We start from the raw sequence: 17,528 nt of genomic DNA, 5'->3' as shown, positions 1-17,528 counted from the left end.
CAAACCGCAACTCCTTCATCCAACACCACCCGCTCTCCCCTACTAGTCAACTTTCCAAATAAGTGGTGCCAAAAATATGCACAGTTAAAAAGAACACTGCAGGGTGCACGCACACCCAGGCCGCTTAAAAACCAACACGACACAAGTTTCTAGTCCATATGGCCACGAGGGCAGGCTTGGAAGCATGGGGCTGACGCCCTGGCACCTCTCTAGGATTAACTGAAGTAGAATAAAGTAAGCAATAATAGGCCAAAGGTCAGTGGAAGCTGGCGGCTCCGATGTCAGTGGGTGGGTGAATCCGCTCCAGGTTTCAGTCAGAACTCTAAAGGAGCTATCCAAGGTGGGATAGCTCCTTTAGAGTTCTGACTGAAACCCGGAGCGGATTCACCAGCCCACTGACATGGATGCTGTACCTTGGATAGCTCCTTTAGAGTTCTGACTGAAACCTGGTGCGGATTCACCCACCCACTGACATGGATGCTGTACCTTGGATAGCTCCTTTAGAGTTCTAACTGAAACCCGGAGCGGATTCACCCACCCACTGACATGGATGCTGTACCTTGGATAGCTCCTTTAGAGTTCTGACTGAAACCCGGAGCGGATTCACCAACCCACTGACATGGATGCTGTACCTTGGATAGCTCCTTTAGAGTTCTGACTGAAACCTGGTGCGGATTCACCCACCCACTGACATGGATGCTGTACCTTGGATAGCTCCTTTAGAGTTCTAACTGAAACCCGGAGCGGATTCACCCACCCACTGACATGGATGCTGTACCTTGGATAGCTCCTTTAGAGTTCTGACTGAAACCTGGAGCGGATTCACCCACCCACTGACATGCATGCTGCAACCACGAGAGCTTTTTTTTTAGAATTCTGACTGGTTCTGAATGAAACCCAGAGTGGGTTGAAACGGAACCCCCACTGATATCAGAGTCACCAGCCTCCACTGCCTAAAGTGCATAATTCCTCCAGATTGCAGAATTTTGCCTTTCTTGTTGCAGAATCTGGACCATTTCCACAAAAAGATTTCATTTCTTCCCCGTACTTCTTGTCTTTAGCCCTTTAGCAATCCAACACACGTTCTACCACCGCTGTTTATTTCTGACCCGTGCGCTGCTGCAAACCCTCATGCTCAGAAAGGGAGAAAGAAAGGGAAGGAATATTACCCCAACATTAAAATCACTCCACTGGCTGCCGATTAGTTTCTGGGCAAAGTACAAAGTGTTGGTCATTACCTTTAAAGCCCTAAATGGTTTGGGTCCAGGTTACCTGCGGGATCGCCTTCTCCCATACAGTCCGCCCCGCACACTCAGGTCAACTGGGAAGAACTTACTTCAGTCAGCCAAGACTAGGCTGACATCAGTGTCCCAGAGGACCTTTTCTTCCGTCGCTCCCAGATAGCGGAACGGCCTGCCGGAGGAGATTCGTAATATTCGTTAGAGAACTCCGGCTATTGGGTGGTATAGAAATGTAATAAATAAATAAATAAAATATTACCGTACTTCTTCGATTCTAAGACGCCATCGATTGTAAGACGCACACTAATTTCAGTACCACCAACAGAAAAAAAAGCTTTGATTCTAAGAATAATAATCGCAGCCGCAATTCTAAGACGCACCCCGTTTTTAAGGATGTTTATATGGGGAAAAAAGTGCGTCTTCGAATCGAAGAAATACGGTAACTCCCTCTTTGATTTTAAGGCAGCTTTGAAGACTAGCCTTTTCCGGCAGGCCTACCCAGATTAATGTAAAATCAAGAATTTTTTTAAAATGTGTTGATTCTTGCACTAATGTTCCCCGCCTCGATCCAAAGGGAGAGGCGGGTAATAAATAAATAATTTTTTAATTATTATTATTATTATTATTATTATGGAAAACACACAGCAAATTCATGGTTTGTGTTTTATTTTTATGGTAAAAAAAACACCCTGTCACTACAGGGCACGGCAGATCTCTCGGAGAGAAAGAGAATCGATCTGTTCCCTGGCTCTGATTTTTCCTCTCCGGGGGGCGGTCGAGTGTGCTTCTTTCTTGCAGTACTCCCTTTTGGCCGAGGAAAGCGGGTCTGATGCGGAAGGAGTCGTCTCGGTTGCCGATGGATGTCTCAGCACCGTGGCCGGTGAGGGGCTGTACGTGTACGGCACAGCAAACAGGAGGAGGCAGCCCTGTGTCAGAGACACCCGGCTATCCGTCGCGTCCGACGGCAGGCCAACCCCGAAATCGCCTCGCCTGATAAGAGCTCCGGGGGTGGAGCTCTCCTGCTGCCGCTCCTGAATGCAACCGTGACGGGAAGGGGATTGGATTGGCTGGGCGCCGCTCAGTTCTTCTTGGTCTTGCAAGTGTCGTACTTCCTCTTGCTTGAGTACCACAGCAGAAGTGGGATGCCGATGGAAGGCAGAGTCATGACCCCAAAGGCTGCCCAGTCCAGCTTTGCCAAAAGGAGAAAAGGGAAAGAATCGTCAGAGAGAGAGACAGACAGAGAAGCCAGACGACAGCTCCGTCTTGCCCAACATTAGCAGAGGTTCTCCAAACTCTGGCACCGAGGGACACTGCTGTCTATCGAGTCAGGCCCTTGGTCCATATAGCCCAGTACTGTCGACGCAGACTGGCAGCAGCGGCTCTCCAAGGTTTCAAGTAGGGCTGTGCACCGCCTCGGATCCGAACCCTGAATCCGAAGAGGATCGGGCTAGTTCCGAACCGGATCCGAGGCGGTCCGAAGCCAATTGGCTGGGATCAAACTGCAGGCCTTCCTCGTGTAAAGCAAACACTCGACCATGGAGTTAAGGCCCTTTCCCCTAAAAATGAAGGGCTGACTTAAGATAGGAATATGAGAAGCTGCCTTTTACTGAGTCAGATTGACTCAGATTTTACTGAGTTTTATTGAGTCCTGGAATGGACTCTGTTTTTATCTTTTCCTTTATTTCTGTAATGTCCTGCAAATCCTGGAAGAAGTGAGGAGTCAGCAGAAGACAATCACTTAAAGGTCAACTTTGCAGGTGGACGTTTATTGAATTATTGGACTATTGCATAGTATCATTTTTCTATGATTGCCAATTAGTGATTGCATCATTTGTACAGAGCTGTCTATAAAAGAGAGTGTTTTGAACCATTGTTAATATCCCTTCTCATCACCACTCTCGTCGTTGTGAGCCTTGATGTAAGCTGTATTTCTGTGACCATGTGTGAGTATTAATATGTACATTGTTTTGCCATAACTAAACTATATCTGTCAGTAAAGGATTTATTTTTATAACCACAAATAATTTATTGGTCTTTGCTGTGTCCTAACTAAGAGCCGTTGTATACTCTGCTATTCACTAGTACTGTCTGTAACTTACAGCACGTTTAAGTACAGTGATTACCCGACAAGAGTCTCGGTTCCTCTAGCCCAGTTGTCAACTCTGACTGGCAGCAATGGCCCTTTCCTTAAAAATAAAGATTCTCGTCCTCATGGTTCTCAGTAAAGGGCTGACTTTAAATAGGAACATGAGAAGCTGCCTTATACCGAGACAGACCCTTGCTCCATCTAGCCCAGTGTTGTTGACACAGGCTGGCAGCAGCAGCAGCTCACCTGGGTTTCAGGCAGGATTTTTTCCTAGTCCTACCTGGAGGTGACTACCTGGGGAACAAAACTGCACTCACTTAAAGCCTTTTCCCTTAAAAAAATAAAGATTCAGTAGCCCAGTAGTGTCAACTCTGACTGGCAGCAATGGCCCTTTCCCTAAAAATAAAGGTTCTAGTCCTCATGGTTCTCAGTAAAGGGTTGGCTTTAAATAGGAACATGAGAAGCTGCCTTATACCGAGTCAGACCCTTGCTCCATCTAGCCCAGTGTTGTTGACACGGGCTGGCAGCAGCAGCAGCTCCCCAGGGTTTCAGGCAGGATTTTTTCCTAGTCCTACCTGGAGGTGACTACCTGGGGAACAAAACTGCACTCACTTAAAGCCTTTTCCCTTAAAAAAATAAAGATTCAGTAGCCCAGTAGTGTCAACTCTGACTGGCAGCAATGGCCCTTTCCTTAAAAATAAAGATTCTCGTCCTCATGGTTCTCAGTAAAGGGCTGACTTTAAATAGGAACATGAGAAGCTGCCTTATACCGAGACAGACCCTTGCTCCATCTAGCCCAGTGTTGTTGACATGGGCTGGCAGCAGCAGCAGCTCCCCAGGGTTTCAGGCAGGATTTTTTCCTAGTCCTACCTGGAGGTGACTACCTGGGGAACAAAACTGCACTCACTTAAAGCCTTTTCCCTTAAAAAAAATAAAGATTCAGTAGCCCAGTAGTGTCAACTCTGACTGGCAGCAATGGCCCTTTCCTTAAAAATAAGATTCTCCTCCTCATGGTTCTCAGTAAAGGGCTGGCTTTAAATAGGAACATGAGAAGCTGCCTTATACCGAGTCAGACCCTTCGTCCATCTAGCCCAGTGTTGTCGACACGGTCTGGCAGCTGCACTCAGATCTACCAGCAGAACCCAATCCGCCTTCTTCCTGCCCCTAGAAGAGGCATTCTGGAATGGAAACAGCCATTGAAAAGGCCTCTTTTGGTGCTGTAAACTTAGCCTGCCGGCAGTATAGCGAAGAGGCTCTCCCTTGGCCTGCCTGTAATAGGAACCGGGCACTCCAGGCCTGGGGCCAATCTGGCCCTCTGAAGTAGCCCAGGTAGCCCCATCCCGTCCCTCAGCCACTGATCGTTTCATGGTTTCCTGGCTTTTGTGGCCCAAACTCAGAGGTCGAGATGCCTCTTCTAAGGCTTAGATACTGGCAGTAAAAGCTACAATGTACTGGTACTGCTGGCATTTTAGCCCCGCCCCTTTTAAGCTTTGGCTCCTCCCACCACTGGGGTGCGCTCCCCAAAAGCTTCCCCGAAATGGCACCTGGCAGCGCGCACACAGGGCCCCTTGGGCATGGCCTGCATCTACTTACAAAGTGGGGCGAAAACCTCCTGTCGAATTCGCGTTGGGCCAGGATCCCCCCTTGTCCCGGGGCGCTGGTAAAGCCAACCTGGAAAGAAAGAAAGAAAGAAAGAAAGAAAGAAAGAAAGAAAGAAGAAAGAAAGGGAATTTGGCCATGATGTGGATGTAGCCACGGGAGGCTTCGTCACCAGACAGCCACCGCCAAACCTCTGTCCCGAAACCGGCTCAAGTCCCTCAGGGACGCTCCTGCCCCCCCCCAAAAAATCACCCAGCCCACTGAGGATGAAGGAGACGACCCAACCCGTCCATCAACTTCATCACTCATCATCATTTCATTTATTGCGGTCAGAGACCAGCAAAGTTAATATAAAGCATGAAAAAGGCAATGAAAAAGTCATAGCAAAAGACAGTTTTGTAGAATTCCTTCTCTCGGGAGGATCACAACACTTCCCCCCCTAATTTGCACTGAGGTCATAAAAACGTTGAGCAACCCTTTTCGGTGACACAAGAGGACATTGAGCAGGGGGTTGGACTCGATGGCCTTGTAGGCCCCTTCCAACTCTGCTATTCTATGATTCTATTCTATGACACATGCCTTAAACAAATGAACCCCAAAGTTGTGGAGGTACTTGCAGAGAAGCCGGTTAATAATAGAAAAATAGCTCCTTTCGGCATTCTTTATACACGTTACAATAAGGACATGTTCAACAGATTCTATTGCTCCAGAGCCACAGGGACATAGGCGTGCGCATGGAGTGTGCCAGGCGTGCCCAGGCACACCCTAAAATCCCAAGCAATAAGCAGGAATTGAGAGGGCCTTTGAGTAGGGATCCAGAAGCAGTGGAACCATCCTCAAGCTGCCCCATCAACACACCAAAGAACCTGTTGTAGGTCAGAAATTTGTCTGCGCAGTTGTTCTAGAGCAGTGGTTCCCAAACTTTTTCAGGTCACCGCCCCCTTGGTTCCACAAACTCATGCCCGGTGGCCCTACCCTACCCTACAAAAATCATTATTCAGAATAGCGGTTTTCAACGACCCGCTAAGGAAGAAAATAACAATAACATTCAAAACAGTAACAATTAATTGAATATTTATTCAAAATCCAACTACATTTTTTTTTTTAGTTTATTCAGTTAAACATAATCGATGAACTTGATCCAGTGATTTCATCTTTTCAAAGTCTGATAGTCATTTAGCAAGAATATTAGATCTCACATTTAGTAACTAGGGTAGAGTACCTCACTGTTCTGTATTCTTAATGGGCTTGATGAAGGATACCAGTTTCCCAATGTCTGGTTTAAAGTCACTTAACAGGAGTCTTAAAGCACAGCGTTTAGTAATCTGGAGTCGATTTCTTTGCTTGGAGAGAAGTAGGCAGACCACACTAAAACCACATCCCACCAAATATGCTGTTGGAAATGCAACCAGGAGCTTTTGAACCACTCTCCATAGTGCAGGATAGCGATCGGAAATGTCCTTCTGTAACCAAAACTCCTGGTACGGAAAAGACCACCTCAAGCGCCCCCTTGCCTCTTAACGCCCCCCCCTATGCAATCCCACTGCCCCCAAGGGGGAAGTACCGCCCACTTTTGGAACCACTGTTCTAGATCACTCTTACTATGATTGAGTGTTCATTAAATGTTCGCCTTTAAAAAGAAATCAATCCCTGGCACACCCTAATGAAATGTGCTGTGCACACCTATGCACAGAGATACATCCGTTCATTGACTGGGATCTTACTAAATCATCCTTCTAATGGTGAACTGCCCCATAACCTCCCCGGCTTCTCCACAACACCCTAACCGAAACTTCACAAGTCTCCAATTTGTCAGATCAAGATTCTTTGATTTGATGAGGGCTGAGAAACTTCAAGGTCACTGTGCGCGTGTGTGTGTGTGTGTGTGTGTGTGAGAGAGAGAGCTATCTCTTTTGCTGGACTGATTTAAGGAGAGGCTGGATGCTTGGGGCCAGGTTACTTGAAGAATCGCTTCCTCCTGTATGTACCTGCCTGGACCCTAAAATCATTCTCAGGGGTCCTTCCCCGTGAGCCCCTGCCCAAGGAAATGTGGCAGGTGGCTGCTAGGAGCAGGGCCTTCTCTGCTGTGGCACCCCAGCTGTGGAATGAGCTCCTTAGAGAGGTTCACCTGGCACCTATGTTGTACTCTTTAGAAATGTTCACCCGGCGCCAGGTGAAGGCCTTTTCATTTCCTCAGTATTTTAGCAATTTATTATCCTCGCTTTTTAACTTGACTGTTTTAAATCCGTATTTTAAATCTCTGCAATTGCTGCTCCGTTTTATTCTGGTTGTACTTTTATATTCTGGTTTTATCATGTGGTTTTAAGCGTCCCTATTTTATATTTTACGCTGGTTTTCACTTTTGTGAACCGCCCAGAGAGCTTCGGTTATTGGGCAGTATAGAAACGAAATAAATAAATAAAATGCTGCATCCTGCAATGAGCAGAGGGCTGGACTAGGTGACCTCAAAGGTTCCTTCTAACTCTATATTGGCAATTTTATTTTATTTATTTATTTAAAATATTTCTATCCCGCCCTATATCACTAGGATCTCAGGGCGGCAATTGTGACAACAGAAACGGTACAGTCAATTGTTTCAACAGAAATGGTGCAGTCAATTCTTTCCACAGAAACGGTGCAGCCAATTGTGTCAACAGAAACAGTGCAGCCAATTGTTTCAAGAGAAATGGTGCAGTCAATTCTTTCAACAGAAACGGCGCAGTCAATTGCGTCAACAGAAACGGTGCAGTCAATTGTGTCAACAGAAATGCCTTCTCCATTGAGCCAAGCCAAAATCTGTGGACCCCTGCAGAACTTGGACTCTATTCAGGGCGCGGGCTACTTACCACCACCTGGCCTCCCTCCTGGGCCAAGTACGTGATCGTGGCTGATGTGAAGTTGAAGTAGCCGGCTTTCAGGGGCCTCAGGACCACCGTATGGGACACGTTGCTGGCACTGAGCAGGGAAAGGCTAAGGAAGCAAATTACAATGCAGGAGCAAAGGAGAACGTGTATTATTGCTCATTTGTGCAATTAATGCTTAAGTACACTCAGTGTTTCGAAGGAAAATTAAGGTGAATCTTGCTCAAAGACTTAAAATCTAAGGCAGAAGTAGGAAACTTGTTGTAGATCACAAGTTGTATTAGCTATCCCACCCAATTTTGCAGATGACACAAAATTGGGTGGGATAGCTAATACCCTGGAAGACAGAAGCAAACTTCAAAGTGATCTTGACAGGCTGGAGTGCTGGGCTGAAAACAACAGGATGAAATTTAATAGGGATAAAGGCCAGGTTCTACATCTAGGAAATAGAAACCAAAGGCACAGTTACAAGATAGGGGATACTTGGCTCAGCAATACTACAAACGAGAAGGATCTTGGAATTGTTGTAGATCGCAAGCTGAATAGGAGCCAACAGTGCGATATGGCTGCAAGAAAGGCAAATGCTATTTTGGGCTGCATTTATAGAAGTAGAGCTTCCAAATCACGCGAGGTACTGGTTCCTCTCTATTCGGCCCTGGTTAGGCCTCCTCTAGAGTATTGCGTCCAGTTCTGGGCTCCAGAATTCAAGAAGGACGCAGACAAGCTGGAGCGTGTTCAGAAGAGGGCAACCAGGATGATCAGGGGTCTGGAAACAAAGCCCTATGAGGAAGGACTGAAACAACTGGGCATGTTTAGCCTGGAGAAGAGAAGATGGAGGGGAGACATGATAGCACTTTTCAAATACTTAACAGGTTGTCACACAGAGGAGGGCCAGGATCTCTTCTCGATCCCCCCAGAGTGCAGGACATGGAATAACGGGCTCAAGTGACAGGAACCCAAAACTTCCTGACTGTTATCTATTCTATGATAGACCGTAGTTCTTCGATTCTAAGACGCACTTTTCCCCCCATATAAACATCTCTAAAAACGGGGTGCATCTTAGAATCGCGGGTGCGTTAATTATTTCTTAGAATCAAAGCTTTTTTTTCTGTTGGCGGTACTGAAATTAGTGTGCGTCTCACAATCGATGGCGTCTTAGAAGCGAAGAAATACAGTGTATAAGCAGTTACCTAGCCGTACGTGGCTGGGGTTTGGTTTGTTCAAATGCGTAGAGGTGTTTTTTGTGTAAAGGCGTTTTATTTGCAGCAGTTTCTGTGCATGCTGACTACAAGAAAAGGAGGCTGCGTGGAGTTCTTCAAGATTGCTGGTAAAGAATCTAAGAACCTTTCGAAAGTGTTTGTTTGTAGCCGGTTTGTACATCAAGAGAAGATTTATAGCCCTTCCAGGGACCTGGAAGAGAACTGTATATATTCTTTGGTAGGAAAGGAACCTCTCACGCAAGCACTGAGTCATTACTGACTCTTGGAGGGATGCCAGCTTTCGCTGACGTTTTCTTGGCAGGCCTTATAGCGGGGTGGTTTGCCGTTGCCTTCCCCGGCCATTATTACCTTTCCCCCAGCTAACTGGGTACTCATTTTACCGACCTCGGGAGGATGGAAGGCTGAGTCGACCTGAGCCGGCTGCCTGAAACCAGCTTCTGTTTTGCTGCAGCGCCTGGAGTCATTACTGGTCTCTAATGCCAAAACGCTTTCTGAAACTCTGTACGTGTGTCAATATCCCACACCAGCATTATGGACTTATAAAAGCGCCCCTCCTGCCATTCAAGTACTGCATACAGGCTTCTGCTGCAGCTGTGAGCTGCCCTGTGCCTTGGCAGTCATGGGAGACGACCAGACCAGTGTGTGGGTTCTCCATTCTCTTCTGAAACCATCCTGGCATTTTGCAACGCCGCTCTCTCCCCACAAAAAATGAGGACTAGAAGCTTTGCCAGCACACGTGGCGTTCCAACCGGAGCCCTCCATGCAGCACTCTGCAAAAGGATACGGGGCGATCCGATCCCATTTCACGTTGAGCATGCCGGAAACAATGCCGAAGTCTTCTGGGGGAAAGGAATCATCCGAAAGCTCTACTTCTAAAGCAGCACTAGACACCAGCAGAGAAAAGGATTGGGGAAACAGTATTAGGAACTTGAAGACCAATGGCGGTGAATGTGTCACTTAAGATTACGTAAGAAATTAAGAGGAGCCCTGCTGGATCAAACCCAGGGTCCATTTAGTCCAACACTCTGTTCACACAGTGGCCGACCAGCTGTCGACCAGGGACCCACAAGCAGGACATGAATGCAACAGCACCCTCCCACCCATGTTCCCCAGCAGCTGATGTACACAGGCTTACTGCCTCAAATACTGGAGGTAGCACATAGCCATCAGAGCTAGCAGCCATTGATAGCCTTCTCCTCCAGGAATTTATCCAAACCCCTTTGAAAGCCATCCCAATTGGTAGTCATCACTACATCTGGTGGTAGTGAGTTCCATAGTTTAACTTTGCGCTGTGTGAAGAAGTCTTTCCTTTTATCTGCCCTGAATTTCTCACAAGTCAGCTTCATGGGATGATCCCTTAGAGTTCTAGTATTATGGGAGAGGGAGAAAAATGTCTCTCTATCCACATTCTCCACACTGGGCATAATTCTGTACACCTCTATCATGTCTCCCTTTAGCCTCCTTTTCCCCCCCCAAGCTAAACAATCCCAATTGTTGTAACCTTCTCTCACTGGAGAGATGCTCACCGATGTATACACACGCAACAATCTGTTTGTAGTCTTTTTTTTTTAATAGGTCAGTAACAGTCATATTGTACCCAAAAAGATGCTCCCCGCCCTCGGTCATTTGAGTTCCCCTTTTCTGCACTTCCGATCTGGGTTTTGGGACTGAAACTGCCCTAATTATTGCGGGGGATAATCTGTGGAGGGAAACTGGCAGTAAAAATACACACTTATTCCAAAGAGAGTTTTCAGAATAATTCGCTTTCTTTGCTGCCGCTTTTAAGGTAATCTGGTTGGTATTTAATCTTTAAAACTGCCCATTTGGTTCTGTTGATATGTTCATTCTACGTCACCTTGGATATAGCCTAATAATGAGAAGCACTGTGCAGCTTTAGGGTCTCCAACGTGGTGCCTGTGAGCGCCAAGATGTCTGCAGATACAATCCTCGGTGCCAGCCGGACATCCCGCTCTCTGAATTTTTATTTTTATTTTTTTAAAAGCTTTTTAAATTGTCAAAACCCGGCATGTTTCAAAACAGAGTGATGCCCACCAGTGTCATATTTAGTTTGGTTCAACAAACTACATTTGTTTTGGATCAGGCTCCGCTTTTGCCTTGGACTTAAGGTGCTTTCCTTTTAGTTTCACCAGTGAGGCTTCCAAAATAGCCGCCATTTTAAGAATGTGGAACACTCGATCATTTTGCGAAGATCGCCCATGACACTTTCATCAACATTTCCAAATGTGTCCACTGACCCAAGGAGGTTAGGAAGTGCAGGATTAAGGCTGGGGAGAATTTGTTTCAAATCTCAGCTCATCATAATGCTCACTGGAAGAAGAAGAACGTAATAGGTGGAGCATAAAATGCAAAACAAAATAAAATCTCAATAGAAACAAGGGAGACATGAGAGCACTCTTCAAATACTTAAAAGGTTGTCACACCGAGGAGGGCCAGGATCTCTTCTCGATCCTCCCAGAGTGCAGGACACGGAATAACGGGCTCAAGTTAAAGGAAGCCAGATTCCAGCTGGACATCAGGAAAAACATCCCAACTGTTAGAGCAGTGCGACAATGAAACCAGTTACCTAGGGAGGTTGTGGGCTCTCCCACACTAGAGGCCTTCAAGAGGCAGCTGGACAACCCCCTGTCAGGGATGCTTTAGGGGGGATTCCTGCACTGAGCAGGGGGTTGGACTCGATGGCCTTGTAGGCCCCTTCCAACTCTGCTATTCTATGATTCTATGAATTAAGAATATACTGGAGTGCCATAAACAAACTTCTGGTACTGATTTCAAAGTCACCATTTGGGAATCACTTTGTCCCCCATCTCTAGAGCATGGGCCCTTTATCATAAAGAGCACCTATAAGAACTCTGAAACAAATAACTGGTGCCTGATGTTTGTTTTGCTTTTCCTTCTCCCTCCCCATCCCTTTTCCTTTTGTGTTGTATATTTTAGTTTGTTTGCCTTAGGGCAGGAATTGTCATTATATTATTTTTATTTATTTATTTATTACATTTTTATAATGCCCAATAGCTGAAGCAGTTCACAAAAATTAAAACCATGAAGATCATAAAAACAACCAACAAATTTAAAACACACATCATCATCATCATCTCTCCCTTCTCATGTGGCTGTTTTTCTAGATGGACATGATGGGCTTTGCTGACTATTGAACATGTTTTAATTATGCCTGCTTTCTGGATGTTGGTGTGGATGTATTTTGGTAGGCTCAGTTTCTGAAGGTTTTCAGTATAGTTTTTTTATATGATGCCAGTGACTGAAGTGCCTAACGGAATAACTGTGACCTTTTCCTGTTGCCATAGTTCTTTAACTTCCATGGCCAGTGGTGTATATTTTTCTCTTTTTTCCTCTTCCTTTTCAACAACATTTTTGTCATTAGGTATTGCTACGCCAGTGAGGTAGGCGTGTTTTTCTTCCTTTTCTATAACTGTTATGTCTGGTCGATTGCAAGATATTGTCTTGTCCATATGAATTATTCTGTTCCAGTATATTTTATGATCTGCACTTTCCAAGATTGTTTTGGGTATTATTATTATTATTATTATTATTATTATTATTATTATTATTATTATTAATAATCTTTGAAAGCCACTCTTGGAAATGCCTTAGGCTGAAGAGCAGAGTAAAAAATGCTGTAAATAAATAAATGTTTGGACCGGGCTGCTATTCAAATGATTGCTGACCATTTGGCAGAGGAAGCGTCAGTACACCTGGAACAAAGAACTCTTACGAAGAGAAATGGGGCGCCCCCCACCCCCGCCGGCGGTACTGCATGCATAGGCACCTATCCTTGTCTCAGAGTCCCAGGGGAACAACCACTGGATTTACCTAGAACCAACATTGTAGATGTTGTACTGCAAAGTGAGATCTCGCCCTTCCACGGCATATCTGTTCAGCAGAGACTTGGAGGCCAGGAGCCTGGCCCCTTCCTCGCAGCGGACGGAGGAGAACACAACCAGTAGCGCGAAAACCAAGAGCTTCATCTGGAAGGGAAAAGAACAGAATTAACACATTGCCGACCAAAGGAGAAGGACCCAGGAATGACACACTTTGGGGGGAAGTGCCCTGGTTGCCTATTTGCCTGGCAGAGAAAAGGCAAGCTACAGAACGGATGGTGATTTTCTAAAGCATGAGGAAACCAAGCTGAATCAAAAGCAGGAAGAAAAGAAAAAGGGAAAGACAATTCCCACAAACACCCATGTGCCCCATCCTTAATTAACCTGGAACTGCTGGTTTTATCTCTCTATTAGGGCTATCACCTGAGTAAAGAAATCTTAGCTTATTGTGTGATGGGTTTTTTTGGCCAATTGATGGATTACATTTGCACATCAGTAAAAACAATTGTTTGGGAGAAACATACTTCTTTTGATCAACGTTCCCCAACCTGGTGCCCCTTCCCCACGTGTTGGACAATTCCAATCATCTCCAGTCGGCATGGCCAACTGCCATGCAGGGTGGGGATGATGGGGCTTGTGGTCCCCAAAAGAACTGGAGGACACCAGGTTGTTGAAGGCTGTTTCAGAAGATTTGTCATTGCAGAAATAGCTTTAGAAAGAGGCACACGCACACACACACACACACACACAGCATCTAAGATGGTGTCTGCCATCTGGCGTTTTTATAAGTACTTGCATTAAATAAATAAAATTTTATTTTATTTATTACATTTCTATAGCCAAAGCTCTCAGACAGAAATAAAGATAGAAAAGTGGGTGCGTTTAAAAATAAAATAAAAACCTGCTACCAAATTAATTGGGGAAACATTTTTAATCATTTAACACTTTGTTTTCATCCGTTAACCTAACCGAGTAATCAATTAAACATCACCATGTTACAAAAGGCAGAATCAGAGTGCCCACATGGCCTCTAAATGAACATGGGCTTTGAGATGTTTAAAAAGCGTTTACGAGTTAACTAATCCATGTTGAGTGACCTTGAGCATTTACACCTGAACATGAAAGAGAGAAGAAGAAAGGCAGGGGTCTGGGAAGTGAAACTGGCATGACATTGGCAGAGACCAACCATTCAGGGGATGTAATTGACACAAGATCTTAATTGACCAAGATCAAGTTAAAGGAAGCCAGATTCCAGCTGGACATCAGGAAAAACTTCCTGACTGTTAGAGCAGTACGACAATGGAATCAGTTACCTAGGGAGGTTGTGGGCTCTCCCACCCTAGAGGCCTTCAAGAGGCAGCTGGACAACCATCTGTCAGGGATGCTTTAGGGTGTGGATTCCTGCAATGAGCAGGGGGTTGGACTTGATGGCCTTGTAGGCCCCTTCCAACTCTGCTATTCTATGATTCTATGACAGGCAGGAGACTTTAAAATAATGCAGCAATCTGAGGTCTGCCGCCCATTGAGCCCTTTGCAAGTATTTGGATTGGAAGACTTCAGCACCAAGAGCTACCAAGGTAAGAAGCCCCCAGGATCTGTGGTGGGAGAGACACCTTTTGGGTGCAGAATGTCCCGGGTTTCCAGGCAGGGCCCAGGAAGACCCCTCCCTGCCTGGAACCCTGGAGAGTGGCTGCTGGATGGACCCAGGGCCTGACCCCATAGAAGGCAGCTTCTAGGCTCCCACTGGACACGGCATGAGGGAGCAACGCACTGACCATGCTAGGGTCCGTCTCCTCAAAGACCCCCAACTCGGCTGTGTGACACGGGACTTTGCTTTCCCTCTGCCACACACCCCATCATCCACAACATTTTCTGCAGTAGCCCTCTAAATCCACCCTGATGCCCCCCCACCCCAAATAACATATCTCAGCCTCCCCCCAACCTAGCCCCCTTCAGATGTTTTAAACTACAACTCCCATTATCCCCAATAGTATTTCTCAGCCTTCCCCATCGTAGCCCCATTCAATGTTTAAACTACAACTCCCATTATCCCCAATAGCATTTCTCAGCCTTCCCCATCGTAGCCCCATTCAATGTTTAAACTACAACTCCCATTATCCCCAATAGCACTTCTCAGCCTCCCCCAACCTAGCCCCCTTCAGATGTTTTAAACTACAACTCCCATTATCCCCAATAGCATTTCTCAGCCTTCCCCATCGTAGACCCATTCAGATGTTTTAAACTACAATTCCCATTATCCCCAATAGCATTTCTCAGCCTTCCCCATCGTAGACCCATTCAGATGTTTTAAACTACAATTCCCATTATCCCCAATAGCATCTCTCAGCCTCACCCAACATAGCCCCTTCAGATGTTTTAAACTACAATTCCCATTATCCCCAATAGCATCTCTCAGCCTCACCCAACATAGCTCCTTCAGATGTTTTAAACTACAATTCCCATTATCCCCAATCGCATCTCTCAGCCTCCCCCAACCTAGCCCCCTTCAGATGTTTTAAACTACAACTCCCATTATCCTCAATAACATCTCTCAGCCTCCCCCAACCTGGCTGGGGATGCTGGAACTTGTAGTCCAACACAGCTGGAGGAGACCAGGTTGGGGGGGCTGATGTGTGGATAAATGGATGGCCAGGACCTGCATTTCCTCTACCAGCGCCCCCAGAAGACCCCTCCCCTGCCAGGGACCCCCATTCGCCCCCCAGCCGCCCCCGGGCTCTCTTCTACCTCTGCTCCTGCCGCTGCCAGCAGAACGGAAGAGAGCGTCAGCACTCAGGCGGCCTCCGGAACCCCGCCCCTCTGAGGTGCCACGTGGCTTCCGCCCCGGCCGCTGAGCTTACTGGGAAATGTAGTCCTTAGGGCACTCTTTCCCTCTTTCGGGGGACGGGGGGCTGGAGGCTCCCTGTGTCGTAGGTATGAGCCTTACAGCGCGATAGCCCAGCCTTCCCCAATCAGACGCCCTCCAGTGGAACTACAATTCCCAGCATGCTGGCTGGGGGGATGATGGGAGTTGTAGTCAGGCACATCTGGAAGACACCAGGTTGGGGAAGGTTGCAATAGCAGGTGCTAGAAGAACCTCTCCAGTTGCGTGCTTTGCATGCAGGGTTTTTATATTATTAAATTAGGGTGACCCTATGGAAAGGAGGACCAGGCTCCTGTATCTTTAACAGTTGCATAAAAAAAGGGAATTGGAGCAGGGGTCATTTGTATGCATGCAGCACCTGGTGAAATCCCCTCTTCGTCACAACCATTAAATAGGGTGACCCTATGAAAAGGAGGACAGGGCTCCTGTATCTTTTACAGTTGTATTGAAAAGGAAATTTCAGCAGGTGTCATTTGTATATATGGGGAACCTGGTGAAATTCCCTCTTCATCACAACAGTTAAAGCTGCAGGTGCCCTGCCCTCTTTTAAATCTGGTCACTCTAGTATAGCTCCTGCAGCTTTAACTGTTGTGATGAAGAGAGAATTTCACCAGGTTCTCCATATATACAAATGACACTTGCTGAAATCCCTATTTCTATGCAACTGTTAAAGATACAGGAGCCCTGTCTTCCTTTTCATAGGGTCACCCTACATTAAAGGTGCAGGAGCTATACTAGGGTGACCAGATTTAAAAGAGGGCAGGGCACCTGCAGCTTTAACGGTTGTGATGAAGAGGGAATTTCACCAGGTTCTCCATATATACAAATGACACCTGCTGAAATTCCCTTTTCAATACAACTGTTAAAGATACAGGAGCCCTGTCCTCCTTTTCATATGGTCACCATTATTATTATTATTATTATTATTATTATTATTATTATTTTATTGATTTTATTATTATCATTTATATACCCCCTTTTTCCCCCTCTTGCAAAGCACCTAAGGCGGCTTACATGGTCATCCTCCTATTTTACCCTCAGAACAACCCGGTGAGGTAGGCCAGGCTGAGAGCCAAAGTCACCCAGTCAGCTTCACGGTCCAGTGTGGACTAACTAGACCAGCGTCCCCTGAAACCCAGTGCAACGCTCTAACCGCTATCCCACTCTGCTGAAGATTTAGAAAGCACTGACTATAATAGATTTACATACCACTGACCATATTTAAGAATATCTCTAAGCAGTTTAAAAATACATTAAAATGCATTACAATGCAATTAAAATAAGCATTGCTAAAACATTATTATAAACCATGAATAACAACATCAAAACCGGTAAAACCAAAATTAGCCTGCGTTTATTTATACTCATATGTTACATTTCCGCCCCTGTTCACGCATACACGAAGCGACGCCTCCTCTGCCGTGGGGGTCCCTGCCACGACACAGGCTCTGAACACCAGACCTCACATCTGCCACCACTTATTATGGGGTGACACAGGCTCTGAACACCAGACCCGGCCGAGGCTACTCCCTGCTCAAGCCAAGCACCACCGCTTGATACGCCTGAGGCAAGGGATAAGAACCACCTTCCTCTTCTTACTAGGGGTGTGTTTCTGATTCAGAAAGATTTGGGAGATTTCATCCCCTCACAAGGGGCTTTGATTCCTGCAAATGTCATCTAAGGCCAAATGGACACCTCAAATCATTACGTTCCCATCATGGTACCGCTTATATCCCTCTTGCACATTTATACAAGGCAGGACACACAATGATATTTGTTGCTG

At 46.1% G+C, this 17,528-nt stretch overlaps 1 protein-coding gene across 1 annotated transcript; it reads right to left on the bottom strand.

Annotated features, from left to right (window-relative positions):
* Positions 1 to 1,890: 1,890 nt before the first annotated feature.
* Positions 1,891 to 15,677, bottom strand: SSR2 (signal sequence receptor subunit 2). The gene is made up of 6 exons (XM_063146350.1): positions 15,610 to 15,677; positions 12,857 to 13,011; positions 9,792 to 9,890; positions 7,773 to 7,881; positions 4,921 to 4,998; positions 1,891 to 2,430 (listed from the first exon to the last, which is right to left on the bottom strand). Exons 2-6 carry the CDS (start codon positions 13,009 to 13,011, stop codon positions 2,320 to 2,322), a joined length of 552 nt encoding a protein of 183 aa, XP_063002420.1. The 5' UTR covers positions 15,610 to 15,677; the 3' UTR covers positions 1,891 to 2,319.
* Positions 15,678 to 17,528: the final 1,851 nt, after the last annotated feature.

This window comes from Elgaria multicarinata, chromosome 21 (genome assembly GCF_023053635.1).
Source record: "Elgaria multicarinata webbii isolate HBS135686 ecotype San Diego chromosome 21, rElgMul1.1.pri, whole genome shotgun sequence".
Lineage (NCBI taxonomy): Eukaryota > Metazoa > Chordata > Lepidosauria > Squamata > Anguidae > Elgaria > Elgaria multicarinata.
This window is presented reverse-complemented; position numbering and strand designations above follow the sequence as displayed.